The sequence below is a fragment of the Geotrypetes seraphini genome, chromosome 3 (genome assembly GCF_902459505.1).
Source record: "Geotrypetes seraphini chromosome 3, aGeoSer1.1, whole genome shotgun sequence".
Taxonomy (NCBI): domain Eukaryota; kingdom Metazoa; phylum Chordata; class Amphibia; order Gymnophiona; family Dermophiidae; genus Geotrypetes; species Geotrypetes seraphini.
In genome coordinates this window covers 305,164,931-305,180,862 of record NC_047086.1, presented here as the reverse complement: position 1 = coordinate 305,180,862, position 15,932 = coordinate 305,164,931, and the positions used below count along the sequence as shown (strand labels likewise).

The 15,932-nt window shown below is 42.9% G+C and overlaps 1 protein-coding gene across 2 annotated transcripts in view; it reads right to left on the bottom strand.

Moving 5' to 3' along the window:
• Positions 1-15,932, bottom strand: part of SPRED2 (sprouty related EVH1 domain containing 2) — a 422,525-nt gene that overhangs the window by 305,258 nt on the left and 101,335 nt on the right. The window contains exon 1 of one of the 2 annotated variants that reach the window (XM_033937522.1): positions 4,323-4,856. The exons of the other annotated variant lie outside the window; for it this stretch is intronic. Within the exon in view, the coding sequence (XP_033793413.1) occupies positions 4,323-4,348 (26 nt within the window). The 5' untranslated portion in view covers positions 4,349-4,856. Of the gene's footprint in view, positions 1-4,322; positions 4,857-15,932 lie in introns of those variants that run through there. 2 annotated transcript variants of the gene reach the window in all.

Below are 15,932 nucleotides of genomic sequence, written 5' to 3'. Positions count from 1 at the left end.
ACTTTGTACTTATACTGCATTATAGAAATATGTATATATACTGTCACAATGTAAAAATAGTATTAAACCTCACTAAAATTTAATCAGTTAATGCAAGGTAACACTGTTCTAGCAAAGAAACTTATAGAATGTAGTCACATTTGGATCTATCTGAACTGATTGCATCAATGCACTTTCAGCATTCCATAGGAATCACCTCATATCTAGCTCTGAAGTGGGATCAATATGTAGTTTAGTAAGTAAAAACATTAAATAATTTAAATCCCAATATGGAATTATTTTAAAAAGGCTAAATATTCTTCTTCCTTCATAAATATAAAATTGCAATACTAACCTGCACATTTTGGTTATAACTGTTTTGGCAAACCTCACATTTTTTCCACTGTATTTGACAGACTATGGGGCTCATAATCGAAAGAGAAAAACGTCCAAAAACCGGCCTAAGTCGGCACTTGGACGAACATTTCTCAAAAACGTCCAAGCGCCGATAATAAATCGGGTTTTGGACATATTTAAAAATGACCTAGGCCTTCATAGTGCCGCTCAACGAGGCGTTTCGGGAGGCGTGTCGAAGGCGGGAGTTGGGCGGGACAAGGGCCGGCTTAGATTTAGTCGTACAGCATGTAAAACCGAAAGTTTTACAACAGAGCTTAGACAGAATTTGGACGATTGGTGAGTTTAGGTGGGTTTTTGTGACTTAGACCATGTGGCATGGTCTAAGTCACAAAAACCCACCTAAACTCACCAGATAAGCACTTCAAACACATAACACAGACCCCCACACACTACCCCAGTGATCACCAACTCTCCCCCCCACCCCCATAAAAATTGTATTCACAACTTTAAATTTCAGCCTCCGGACCATCATCACCTGGCCTCCTGGCATAGGAAAGCCTAGTCGTCCAGCCCAGAGGCAGCTTAAGTCATCTTAGGGTGGGTTAGGGACCCATAGAGAAGAGGTCCCATGCCCATAAGCCCCTGTAATCACTGCATTGATACTTAAACATGTGCACTCCCCTATACACATTACATTACATTAGTGATTTTTATTCCGCTTGTGCCTTGCGGTTCAAAGCGGATTACATAAGAAGAGAGCTGGACATTTCCAGGAGGGTACATGACATTGGAGAATACAGATTGAGGGTATAAACCCTTTTTTTACTGGCATATAAGAGGCTCCTGAAGTCATAAGGGCTATTTGGGTGGTAAATAAGTGGGTCTAGGGGATGCTGGAGGTGGTTTGGGGGGCTCACCGTGACCTATAAGGGAGCTGTAGGGAGGAGAAGACATGGCACCTTTTTGTGAAATTCACAGCAGTGCCCTGTAAGGTACCCCACTATTTAGGTGGCATGCCTGGGTGTTCAATGCATCACTTTGCAGACCCCTCCCGCATCCAACAGGGCTTGTTCTAGGCATTTTGGACTTGGACGGAAAGTTGGACGGAAATGTGGTATAAAGATGGACGATTTAGTAGCTTGGACGATCAGATCGGCAGGACGTATAATTAGATGATTTTCGAAAGTAAAAAACAGTTGGACACCTCTTTCGAAAATGTGTCTTAGGCTCTTTTTAACTTTGGACGACTTGCGAGATGGACGTAAACGGACTTAGATGTCCCTTTCGATTATGCCCCTCCACGGGTATAAAGGGGCAACTATTACTGGGAGCCTCCAGTTGTGACAGTCTATTCTGTAATGGTATCTAACAGCTCCTTTTACTAAGGGCTCCTTTTATAAAGGTGGACTGTTTTTAGCGCACACACAGGATTAGCGCACGCTAGCCAAAAAACTACCGTCTGCTTAAAAGGAGGCGGTAGCTGCTAGCGCGTGCGGCATTTTAGCGCACGCTTAAGGAGCCCTAGATGGCACTAGAGATTTTTAGTGCAGGTCGGCGAAGTAAATACTCAAACTCACATAGAACTTCTATGAGCGTAAGAGCATTTACCTCACCGGCCCACTCTAAAAACCTCTAGCGCCATTTAGTAAAACCCCAGCGTGAGTGTCCAGAGTCCATTATAGAATACTAGTGTACCCAGTTATCAGCAAGGCTTATGTGCCCACAGTTACATCAGTTAGACCTGGTGTAACTTCAGGTGCCTATATGCAACAGACATGTATGTAACTTACAGTATTTCTAAAAATAATGCAGGGCTCCTAAATGCAGGTGCCAGTTATAAAATGGCCCTTTTTAAGAAAAGAATAAAGAAAACCAGGAATTGGCAAAACTATAAATCATATCGCAGTAAACTGAAATGCAAGGTGAAGCTAAACAGATCATGTAAAGTTTTTATAGCAACCTGCTTTTGAGAATTATGGGGGTCTTTTACAAATGACTGACACGTTATCTGTCACAGGCCTATTTTATTCTTGTGGTCCTTGCTGTAGATAACATATGCAAATTGTTTGCAAAAGACCCCCTCCCCCCATTTTTCCTTTCAAATGGCATAATTCTTAAAATTGTGAAGAATTTAGAAAAGCTTATTTCAGACATTTTCTCTGCAAAATTTGAAACAGTAACAAAAGGTATTATATTTTTATTCATGAAAGGTCTACTACAAGGAAACAATTTTGCACAGGATATGACAAGCTTTTTTCCAGGATGACCCGAACTGTTACTTCTGGTCACAGTGTCACCAAACCTTCCAAAACCTTGTGCAGAATCCAAAATGTAGAAGTTTTAATCTGACCTAACCTGAAGAATCACCAGTAAAAATCAACCCCCTTTCACATTATAAAATGAAACCAAGCATACTCAAATTCTACTGTTTGGTAAAAAAAAAAAATAAAAAAAATTAATAATCATATTCTGAATTTCCATCTTGTTGTTAGATGTTCATTAACAAGTGGTTAAAGTACTTTACCCCAAATCAGAAATACTACATCTTTATTGTTCCTCAAAAATAGTATACAACAAAAACAGTCAATCATAATCTAATATAACCAACACAAACATCCACGTTCTACCAATCCAAGGGCTGGTAAGGGGAGAACGCTCGGCTGGACTCCACCATGCCCATTTCCAACCGCAATAGATCCTTATACTTCATCACAACTATACTATAGTTTTTTGGCCTTATATTCCTAAAACGAAATGTCATTGTTGCAGATTTGTTTCTGAAACATTTAAACGATTTTTAAAATGTGTACTATATATGTTAAATTGCATTTTCTTGTATTGGGCCTAAGCGGTTTGTGTCTTTAGGTGCCCCACTTGCACCATACAGAAGACGATGGGCCTTAAGCGTGGCAGCCGCACGGCGCTCTCCCTCCCTGCCTACCCAAGCTCAGGAGGTGGCCCAGGAGCTGAATGGAAGAGTCTGAAGGTTACTGTATTTATGAATGGCCGGGGATCATGTGACAATAACGGGATTGTTTTATTCACAAATAAAGCCCGGCCATTCCAAGGCCGAGAATCCCACACACACCCGTCCCTGCCCTCGGAGTACGCAGAGGCCCAACCCACTCACCGCTTTATTTTTTTTTTTTCCTCCCCTTCAGGGTTTAGGAAAAAGGCACGTTTCCAACCCCACCCCGCCTCCTCCCTGAAAGAGAAAGTGAGCTGCGCCTGAGGCCGGCAGTGCACCGGATCCAAAGCACTGGAGCTCGGCGGCCGCAATTGCCCCTTTCCCTTGAACAAACACACAAGGCCCGATGCCGACTACTGTACGCTCACCACCACCCTTCCTCCTCCTCCTCAGCGAAGCTATTTTTTTTTTTATGAATGAAAATGCAGCAGAAAGGAGAAAAAAAAAAAAAAAAAAGAAGAAGAAATGGCGGATATGGCCGGACTCACAAAACAGCAGACCTAGGAGAGACCGCGAGTCTGTGCGTGAACTCTCTTCTCTCTACGAGTGTACATAGCGATGCATCTAGAAATCAAGGGTGCAAATCAAAGAGTACCCTAGTTTCCCGTACTGCGGTCTCCAGCTTCATTTGCTTCCCCACCTCAGCGCTGCACAGATTAGGCAAGCAGCAGCGGCTCGTGCATGCCCCGTCGCCTCTCCCACCAATAAAAGACTAACCGGGGGGAGGGAGAGGACATTAGAACCCCATCGAAAAGGGACTCTCAACACCCGCCTCTCCTAAAAAAAAAAAATCTGTAAACAAGACCGAAAATCTCACCCATTCCCCTCATATATAAAAACACAAAGAAAATGCAAAAATAAAATAAAATCCAGCAGGAAAAAAAAGAACTCGAGTTCCCCTAAAGTAATTACCTCCCTACCACCGAAACAAGGCAGGTTCGCTGCTGAAAGAGCCACAGTCAAGACACACACAGCACAAATCCGCTGAGCGGAGACACACGTCGCCGGGCTCACTTACTCTTCTGGCTGAGTTTCCTCGCTCATTTTCTCTTTTCACCTGGAAAAGTAATATCCAGCAGCGGGCGGCTCTGCGCGCTTCATTTTCTCTTCACATTGCGATGCAGCGCAGCAACTTTTCGGGGGAGCCCAGACAGAGGGAGAGAGAAAAAAAAAAAAAAAAAAGAGGGAAGGGAGGAGGGAGAGACAGAGGGAGGAGAGCACGGGAGGGGGAGAGCGCGCTGGAAGCGCCCAGGCCCCTGTTCCTGCTAGCTCCCCCTTATTTTTTCCTCCTTCGGCCGTGCTCTGGGGCTGGAGAGGGCCGCAGCTCGGTCCGGACCTCTCGCGCTCGCCGCCCTCCTCCCCCTTCAGGAGCCGCGCACCGCCACAGCAACTCGGTGGTGGCCCCGTCCGAGCCCCATCTCCTTCACTCCATGTTGGATTCTCACACTACCAGCGACTGGAGAGGAAGTTGGGCGGAAGCGATGACGTCATCCTAGCAACCAGCTGCCAGACTGCTGCTGCTGCGGCCAAACGTGGTGGAAAAGAGCGGAGACGAGTGCTGGGGATGCAGACAGGAATCTCCCCCCCCCCCCTCTTCTTCCCTCCCCCCACTCCGTGTTAGGCTATGAAGGGCCACTTCGTGGATGCAGAAAAAAAAGAAGAGGGAAAAAATAGAACGTGGTCCCCCTTGTCTTCCCCTTCTCCCTTGGTGGAACGCTCCGTTCCTGGGGGAAACAGCGAGAGGCGGAGCGAGAGGGAGCTCTGGCAAGGGTCACGCGAGCACACACATACATTAGCATGCTCCGGGCTCGTTGCTGTTTTGAACGAGTTTCTCTCATTTTGTGTCAGTTGTCAAACTTCTAGTTACAAATCCCGTGTTTTTTATACGTTTGTAAAAGAAATCGTGTTTCAGTTTGGCACAGATTAAAAACCTTCTCTAACGTTATATTATTATTAGTGTTTTTGCAGACTGGGTTTCCCGTTTTAGCTACGCCTTCTTTTTCTGAACGCCCCCGCAGCAAATAAAGAAGTTAACTTTACACGTCGTCCTTCTTCATTTGAACTTTGCAAGGTTTTGAAGCTGCTAGAACCACAGTCCTGTTACTTTTGAAAGCACTGGGGTTTTTTGTTTGTTTGTTTTTTAAAGAGAAGTTGTGTTCTAAACATGGAAAAAATGTTTTTGACCTTTTCTTCAAGATGACCTGTTTGAGGCATATAATTATGCATTCACAATATCGTTTTTATTCTAAGTAATGGGCTGCGTACAAGTGTGAACAAAAGTTAATGGAGAGTGTTCTTGATCAAACAAATATTTGTAAACGCATTATTCTTTAAAAATGTTTGATTATATGCTTTCCATTCTGTACTTTTGGTGTTCTATGGATGCAATCTGCATTCCTCCCATGAAAGAATAAATAGTAGAACCACACAACTTGATTTCCTCCTAAGGAAATCCTTTAGTGGCTCACAGACCTTGACATTCATGCTTACTTTCTGAATATACTGTATTGCCATATAGAGAAAGAAAGGGGGTCTACCAGTATTCCTGCATCAGATCTAAGGGTTTCTCAGAAATTGCACTTATTTTGCATTACTTTAGGAGTGAATGTTCAAAAAGAAAGAAGTTGGGATTGGGATCCTTATTGAGCAGGGATTGTCTTACATGTTTAATGTACATCTAGCAATGCTATAGATAAGTAATTGTAGTAGTTATCTTTTAAAAAAACAATGGTGCAAAAAGGATTTTGAGCTTCCTGGAGGATTGTACCATTCTAGAGAAGTTAGTTTACACTGTTAGAGAAGCTGTAACAGTAATTTTGTTTAAATTATTTAAAATATAAGATTCCATTGTTCTGATTTTTATTTTATACCTGATTGGATACAGTCAAACCTCGCTTTGCGAGTGTTTTGCAAGAGGAGCAAAACATTCTTGGAAATCTTGTCTCACAAACCGAGCATTGACTTGATTTGCAAGCACCCCCGAGAACCGGCATCACTCTTCCCCCCCCCCCCCGCGAACCGGCACCCCCTGCCCGAACAGCATTCGATCTTACCCCCCATCTGGCACCGGCACGCAGCCCTCAGGACATGCCGGTGAAAGAAGTTCCTGCCTCTTGCCTGGGCCTTGAGCATCTGCGTATGCTCAAGGCCTTCTGGTTCTCGCTCTCTCCGAGATTCTCGGAGATCTCCGAGAATCTCAGAGAGAGCGAGAACCAGAAGGGGGTAAGATTGAATGTTGTTTGCGGGGGGGGGGGGGAATGATGCCGGTTCTTGGGGGGGTGGAGCAGCGCTGCTGGCCTTGGGGGGAGGCGGGAAACATATCAAGCGAGTTTCCCTTACTTCCTATGGGGAAACTCTCTTTGATATACGAGTAATTTGATTTACGAGCATGCTTCTGGAACAAATTATGCTTGTAAACCAAGGTTGCACTGTATTTGTGTTTAAAAGTGTACAAAGTTTCTTCCATTTGGATTAATGGGGGTAGTGCTGAAATATATCAAGAACTTAAGGAACCTTAAATGGGCATCACATCAGTCTGGCAAGGCACAATTATGCAGATGTAAAACATAGGGGCCCCTTTTATCAAGCTGCACCAGAGGTTTTTAGCGCACGCCAGCATGGTAAATGCTCCGACGCTCAGCGTTAGCTTGCTTCCGCTTAGAAAAGAAAGGGGTGGAGTCGTAGCCATCATCAAATCCAACTTAAACGTTAGGCTAATTGACTCTATGACCCTGCCTGCCCTAGAAGGCCTTACCTTCTCCATACACCATGATTTTTTTAAAAACTCTCATATTCACACTAATCTACCGATCTCCACACACCCTATGAACTAACCGCCTTCATCAGCAAACTTCAAATTCACACTCACTGAGACACCCCTTGACTTCACAACTACACTATCTGACCTAGAGTTCATCTAAATATTCAACTCCCCCCACACACTCCTCTTATAATATACTAGACCTGGTCTTCACGACTCTCAAAGTATCCTAGAAACATCCAACTGTACCAACACACCAATGCCCTGGACAGACCATCAGCTAATCACCTTCAACTTTAATACTGTTACCAAGCTAAACAATAACATAAGCCCACACCCAATCAAAAAAGTACTAAACCCTAAATCGGTTAACCTTGAAGCTTTCTCCAATGGGTTGGCAGAAATCACAAGAAACATACAACCTACAATCAAAAACCTAGATGAAACAGCCATAACATGGCACTCCAAAATCCAAATCTTATATGAAAGCCTAGCAACAACCAAAAAAACCAGCTCCATCTCCATGGTTCACAGAGCACTTGAGAATACTGAAGACTAAAGTAAAGAAAATGGAGCGAACATGGCACAAAAGAAAAACTAATGGAAACAAATTACAGTGGAAAAATTCAATTGGCAACTACAAGCTAGCCAACCACAAAGCAAAAAAAGCCTATTACTCTGAGTTACTGAAAAAGGCCCTAAACATATCTAGAAGCCTCTTCACTCTCACAAATAAATGTTTTACAACCTCCCAAGAAAAAGGCCAACCCCTCCAAACAAACCTAGATAGTGAAGCCCTAGCCACCTTCTTCCAAGAAAAAATAAACACAATACTCTCCAGCCTAGACTCAGAGACTATGACACTACAAGATCCCACTGTGGATAAACCTCAAAATAAAGACCGCAGCACCACAATTAACTAATTTAAGACAATTACCTTTAATGACCTAAGCAAAGCAGTGGACACTCAACCCATATTCCTCCAAAGTGCTCCTGTCAGAGATGAATTCCTACAATCTGTACTACCTCTGGTCAATGAATCTCTAACATCTGGGATAGTACCCACAAATTAGGAGACTGCCATAGTCAAACCAATCCTAAAAAAATCTTCCTTAGCCCCTGACCTCCCAAGCAACTATAATCCTGTCTCAAATCTACCATTCCTATCCAAAATCCTGGAGAAAGTAGTCATGATCTAACTACAAGCATTCACAAGCAAACAAGTACCCTCTCCAAGTACCAATCAGGCTTTAGGAAATTCCACAGCACCAAAACAGTTTTACTAGACATAACTGATGACTGTTGGAAGCACTTTGATAAAGTTGAAGATGCCCTCCTAATCCTACTAGACTTAAGCACTGCATTCAAAACCATTGACCATCCTCTTCTCCTGAGCAGATGGACCAAAATTGGAATCAACAACTTGGCCCTTAAATGGTTCTCCTCCTTCCTAAAACAAAGATCCCAACAAATACAATTGGAGTCAACCCTATTGAAACTTAAACCACTCAACTTTGGCATTCTACAAGGAGCCCTACTCTTCCCCATTGCTATTCAATTTATATATCCGACCTGTCCTGGACATTACCATGAAGTACCAAATCCACTCCTTCGCTGATGACATCCAATTATACCTTTCATTAGGAAAAAGTTGTGACACTAAAATCATAAAACTCAGCTGCCTAACAGAAATCAAACAGTGGATGACCGTAAACAAACTTCAGTTGAATGCATCCAAAATTGAATTACTCTGGATATGCAGTGAAAATTGCACCTACCCACAACCAACACTCTCCTAGGATATGACCTCGCTAACAGCCAGGGAAAAAGTTTGTATTCTTGGAGTGATACACGACACTAACCCTTCGCTTTCTGACCATGTCTCCCAGATTATCTCAACCTCATTCTACTACCTACAATGGAGGGAGAAGTGTATACTTTTCCAAAGTGGACTTTGCACAACTCCTCTATGCCTACATCTTATCACATATGGACTATTGTAAAGTACTATTTGTTGAACTACCCAAAAAAAACCTTCAACGCCTACAACACATACAAAATACAGTGGTCCATCTAATACAAAAAACTCAGAATCCAGGACCACATAACTCCCACACTGGGCTCAGTGCACTAGCTATTCAGAAACAAGCACTGCATATTCAAAGCCTTAACCTAAGCATAACATGATCCCGGAATATATGCAAGACAAGTTCCCAACCTATACACCTAATCATCCTCTAAGATCATAAGAAGAAAAATGCCACCTGGCCACTCTCTGTTACGTGCAAAAACCAGCAGAAGCTCATATTCACCCTTCATACCCAAACTCTGGAACCAAACTCCACAACTGATCCGCTCACTTGATTCATTACTAAACTTCAGGAAGGCAGTGAAAACCTATTTGTTTACTTAACTTCCTCAGACCAATACACTCAACCAAGAAACTTCCATAGTAGCCGTTAACTCTGGAATCAGCTGCAACTCGATGTGATGTATTAAACACACATGTATCCTAAACCTGTATAAGTAAACCGAAGCAATTTAGCTTTTGTCATACTTATGCCTCTAGCCATGTATCTTCTCCCACTTATTTTCACACCTTCCTGGTTTGTAAGCCACTACTCATTAGCTGTAATCCAAAATGATGTGTTAAACGTGAATAGAAACAGAATATCTTATGTTATACCTATATCTTACCCTTATATTGTCTCCTTATACCTTGTATACAAACTTCTATTCTATCTTGTACCATGTATTAATCACCTGCAACAGAAACCACACTCCTGTTCTAAGTATATAATCTTGTAACCCATTCTGAGCTCTCCTTGAAGGACAGGCTATAAAACTATCTATATAAATCTACCGGTAAACCTTCTAAAAAGAACACATTTCTCCTAATAAAAATATAACGTTCTTAAAATTATTGTAATAACATGAGAGCACCACTGATCTACAGTTCCTGTAAGTCAGTTAACTCCAACTGTGGCTCCTGTGATCTTGAATAAGTCACTTAACCCTCCATTGTCTTGAGTACAAAGGTGAATAACAATTCTGTAACTGGTTACACCTCACCTGGCACATGTAAGTGAACTATAAGATAGCACATAAGTGCAAGAGGGTGTATAGATGGTCAGTGCATGCAAACTTGATAGTGAATCAATCGCTGTTTGAAAATCAGCCAAAGAGTTGGCCAACAGCTATTGAATCGCTATCTTTAGTGAAGATGGGCCATAGTTAACCCCCAAAGAGCCAGTTTGTTACACTGTGGGTAACGCAACTGAGCAAATACTGACTCCCCCCTCCCTTTGGCCACAGGATTCCGGTTGGCCCAGGTACCTATGGCCCTTCCTATGGGTGGGACATTAGGCGCCTGGACCAATCAGGACCTAGGCCCCTCCCCGGTGCATCCAAGGGGTGGGCTTGGTGGTCCAGCAGGGGGTTCATGAGGGTGGCCGCAGGAGGGATTGGGCATCCCTCCTGCCGGTGAAGCGTTTAATCGCACAGGGGTTGGGGGGGTGACCTTCAGGAGGATTGGGTATTCCTCCTGCCGATGAAGAGTTTAATCACATGGGGGTTCAGGGGGTGGCTGATAGGAGGGATTGGGCATATCTCCTGCCAGGGAACATTTGGGGGGGGGGTCGCGGTAGCTTCAGACTGGGCATCCTTCTGCCTCGATCATTGCAAGGGAGGGGGTAGAGCATAGTTCCAGGATTCCTCTAACAGGCGTTGTATATGACAGATTGACGGTTAGAGAATTATGCTTTTAGACAAAGGACTGGTCTAAAAGGTTTGTTTTGGGCATTTAGGACTTAGGCAATTTTTTTGGTACGGGCATGTGTTATAAACATACAGGTAGTGGCAGTCATGGGCGATTAACTGCTGAACATAAAAGTAGGCCATTCTAATTTTCTAGAAGTTTCAGAAGCAGAGCTACATGCAGCAGTAGAAACTTAATGAGTATCTAAATGATGGTGACATCAGTCTTAATGGTGAACTGAGGCCTCACCAATTTGCTTGACTTCTTTGAAGGTATGAATAAACATGTGGATAAAGGTGAGCTGATTGATATAGTGTATCTAGATTTTCAGAAAGCTTTTGATAAAGTTCCTCATAAGAGGCTCCTGGGAAAATTGAAGTGTCATGAGATAGGTGGCAAAGTTCAGTTCTGGATTAGGAACTGGTTATCGGCTAGAAAACAGAGGTTAGAGCTAATTGTCATTTTTCTCAATGGAGGAGAATAAATCACCGGAGTACTTTAGGGGTCTGTACTGGGACTGGTGCTATTTAACCTGTTTATAATGATCTGGAAATTGGAATGACGGAGTGAGGTGATTAAATTTGCAGCTGACCCTAAACTGTTCAAAGTTGTTAAAATGCATGCATATTGAGAAAAATTGCAGGTGGATCTTAGGAATGTTGGAAGACTGGGCAAGAAATTGGAAGACCTAGGCGTCCAAATGGCAGATGAAATTTATATATGGATAAAATGCAAAGTGATGCACATTGAGAAGCAATAATCCTGAATCACCAGTTACCGGATGCTAGGGTCCACCTTGGGAGTTAACACCTAAGAAAAGGATCTGGGTATCATCGTAGACAATATGATGAAACCCGCCCAATTTGCGGCAGCGGCCAAAAAAATCAAATAGGATGCTAGGAATTATTTAAAAGGTATGATTAACAAAACTAAGAATGTTATAATGCCCCAGTATCGCTCCATGGTGCGACCTCATCTGGAGTATTGCATTCAATTCTGGTCTCCTTATGTCAAGAAAGATATAGTAACGCTAGAAAAGGTTTAAAGAAGAGTGACCAAGATGATAAAGGGGATAAGCACTGTAAAAACACTAGAGCAAGCATGGTCCCTTTTTAAGGACACAGTCACCGAGGTGCAAAATCTCTATATACCGCGTATCAACAAGGGATCCAAGAGGAAAAAGAACAAGGAACTGGCGTGGCTCACTGTAGCGGTGAAGGAAGTGATCAGAGACAGACAAGTAGACTTTTTTTAAGGAATGGAAAGGTCAAAAACAGAAAAAAATTGGAAAAAGCACAAACAACAATCAAAGCAGGTGACATAAGGCGGTAAGAGGGGCCAAAAGAGACTACAAGGAAAAAATAGCCAAGGAGGCAAAAAACTTCAAGCCGATCTTTTGATATATTAAGGGAAAAAGACTCGCGAAGGAAGTGGTGGGGCCATTGGATGACCATGGAATAAAGGGAGTGCTAAAGGAGGACAAAGCCGTCGCTGACAAACTGAACACATTTTTTGTGTCTGTATTTACCGAAGAGGATATACACAACATACCGAAAGCCGACAGGCTATACGCAGGAAACGAAGACGGCAAAACTGACAGGGTTGACAGTCAGTTTAGAAGAGGTATGCAGGCAGATTGATAGGCTTAAAAATTATAAATTCCTGGGACTGGATGGCATCCATCCGAGGGTAATCAAGAAATTGAAAGGGGCTATAGCTGAACTGCTTCAACTAATAGCCAATACTGTCGATCAAATCAGGAGGGATTGCGGAAGACTGGAAAAGTGGCGAATCTTCAAGAAAGGTTTTGAGGGGAGATCCGGGAAACTAACAGACTGGTGAGTCTGACCTCAGTACCGGGAAAGATGGTAGAGGCGCTGATAAAGGATCACATCATTGATCACCTTGATGGACACAGTCTGATGAGGACCAGCCTAGTATGGCTTCAGCAAGGAAAGATCTTGCTTGACGAACTTGCTGCACTTCTTCGAGGGAGTAAACAGGCAGATAGACAAGGGTGACCCAGTCGACATTGTATATCTAGGATTTTCAGAAGGCGTTCGACAAGGTCCCACATGAACGACTACTTCAAAAAATTGCAAGCCATGGAATCGAGGGTGAAATTCTCAAGTGGATTAAAAACTGGCTGGCAGATAGGAAACAGAGAGTGGGGGGTAAATGGACAATACTCGGACTGGAAAAGCGTCACGAGTGGAGTGCCGCAGGGATTCGGTGCTTGGACCGTGCTCTTCAACATATTTATAAACGACCTGGAAATTGGTTACGACTAGTGAAGTGATTAAATATGCAGACAATACGAAGTTATTCAGAGTAGTGAAGACGCAGGAGGATTGCAAAGACCTGCAATGTGACAAACATGCTTGAGAAATGGGCCGCAACATGGCAAATGAGGTTTTAACGTGGATAAGTATAAGGGATGCATGTTGGTAACAAAAATCTTATACATCGAGTACAGGATGTCCGGATGGCAGTACTTGGAGAGAACCCCCAGGAAGGAGACTTGGAAGCACTGGTTGGCAAGTCAATGAAGCCATCCACGCAATGTGCGGCGGCAGCGCAAAGGGCAAACAGAATGCTAGGAATGATTAGAAAGGGGGATCACGAACAGATCGGAGAAGGTTATCATGCTGCTGTACCGGGCCATGGTACGCCCTCACCTGGAATACTGCATCCAGCACTGGTCGCCGTACATGAAGATGGACACAGTACTACTCGAAAGGGTCCAGAGAAGAGCGACTAAAATGGTTAAGGGGCTGGAGGAGTTGCCATACAGTAAGAGATTAGAGAAACTGGGCCTCTTCTCCCTTGAAAAGAGAAACCTGAGAGGGGACATGATCAAAATATTCAATATAATGAAGGGAATAGACCTAGTAAAGGGGTAGGCAATTCCAGTCCTCGAGAGCTGGAGCCAGGTCAGGTTTTCAGGATATCCACAATAAATATGCATGAGATGGATTTGCATGCACTGCCTCCTTGAGATGCAAATCTATCTCATGCATATTTATTGTGGATATCCTGAAAACCTGACCCATCTCTCAAGGACTGGAATTGCCTTCCCCTGACCTAGTAAATAAAGACAAGTTGTTCACCCTCTCCAAAGTAGAAAGAACGAGAGGGCACTCTCTAAAATTAAAGGGGATAGATTCTGTACAAACGTAAGGAAGTTCTTCACCCGGAGAGTGGTAGAAAACTGGAATGCTCCTCCAGGGGCTGTTATAGGGTAAAACACCCTCCAGGGATTCAAGACAAAGGTAGACAAGTTCCTGCTGAACCAGAATGTACGCAGGTAAGGCTAGTCTCGGTTAGGGCACTGGTCTTTGACCTAAAGGCCACCGCGTGAGTGGACTGCTGGGCACGAAGGACCACTGGTCTGACTCAACAGCGGCAATTCTTATGTTCTTATGGATAGGGCTCTTCAGCTTGGAAAAGAGATGGCTGAGGGGGGAGATACGATTGAAGTTGCAAAATCCTGAGTGGAGTAGAATGGGTACAAGTGGATCAATTTGTCACTCCATCAAAATTACAAAGACTAGGGGACACTCGAAGTTACAGGGAAATACTTTTAAAAACCAATAGGAGGAAATTTTTTTTCACTTAGAGAATAGTTAAGTTCTGGAACGCATTGCCAGAGGTTGTGGTAAGAGCGGATAGCATAGCTGGTTTTAAGAAAGGTTTGGACAAGTTCCTGGAGGAAAAGTCTATAGTCTGTTATTGAGAAAGACATGAGGGGAAGCCACTGCTTGCCCTGAATAGGTAGCATGGAATATTGCTACTCCTTGGGTTTTGGCCAGGTACTAGTGACCTGGATTGGCCACCATGAGAACGGGCTACTGGCCTTGCTGGACCATTGGTCTGACCCCAGTAAGGCTAATTCTTATGTCAAACAGAAGTATCCAGGAAAAGAACAAATTTGTCACAAAGATCTGTATCGAATCATCTTTAAAATACAATATTCATTTAGTTTTTCCTAATGTGGAAATAATACTATGACTATTTTTATGTCTAGTGGTAACAAATTGTTCAGGAGAGAGGTCATTTTCACAGCTAGAGCGAATCAAAACCTGAAATGAGAGCAACCATTTCTCAAGAAAAGCTGTCTGCACTCAGCATCATGTGCATAGAAAGTGGTAAGCTGCATAGCTTATCATTTGAAGATACAATTGATGATTTGGCTTATGTGAAATCAAGTAGGAAAATGTTTTAAGTTATATCTGATATCAGTTTTTCTGATTTTGCAAACAAGCTCATTATTACCTATATTAATTAAAGTGATCCAAATTACTAATTCTGTCAGCTTTACATGTATACAGCATATATATATATATAGATAGATATTCTGTATATCTATATATATATATATATGCTAAAATTATTTTTCAAATTCCATTTACGTATTGTTTCCATACGTAAATGGGTATACAATATGGTGCAACTTATTAACAAGAGGCCTACAAGCTTTATATAGCTTAGGCTCTCACCATGTCTAAATCCGATATATGACCAGAAGACTTCACCTGAACCACCTACTCCATATTATGCTGTGCTCATCTGTGCTGCAAGAATTGACAGTCTATTGCTGAAGTCTGACCCTAGCTCAGTAACCCTTAACCTCTTCAGGACTCAGGGTCCCAGCTTAATAACCAGCTCAAATGCTGGCATGGTTGGTGGAGTCCGAACCTCAGAACTCAAGGTGATTTCAGCTTCAAGCAGGGGGAGCAGGTCACCTCCCTTCTGCAGCGAATATTCCAGTCCTGTTAAAATTTATTGAGACTGTGAAGTGGTTTATAGGTCCCACCATAGGTACAGCAAGCACTGTGGGGGATAGGTGCACTGCTTACTCCTCCTTTCTAGCATAAAGATAAAGAAAAATATTTTGTTTGTGGCAAAGGAATAAAAGCAGGAAAAGGAGTTACAGCACAGTGTTGACTTCACATAGCATCTTGCCCTCAGCTAGTTCCAATTACCCTGTGTACTAGTTGCTACTGACCAAGTTTTCTCTTAGTTGTTGTTTCTGTGTGCAGTAGATATCATTAGTGACATAAATTCAATTGTGGATACTGGGTTGGTAGGCAATAAAAGAACTGTCTTCA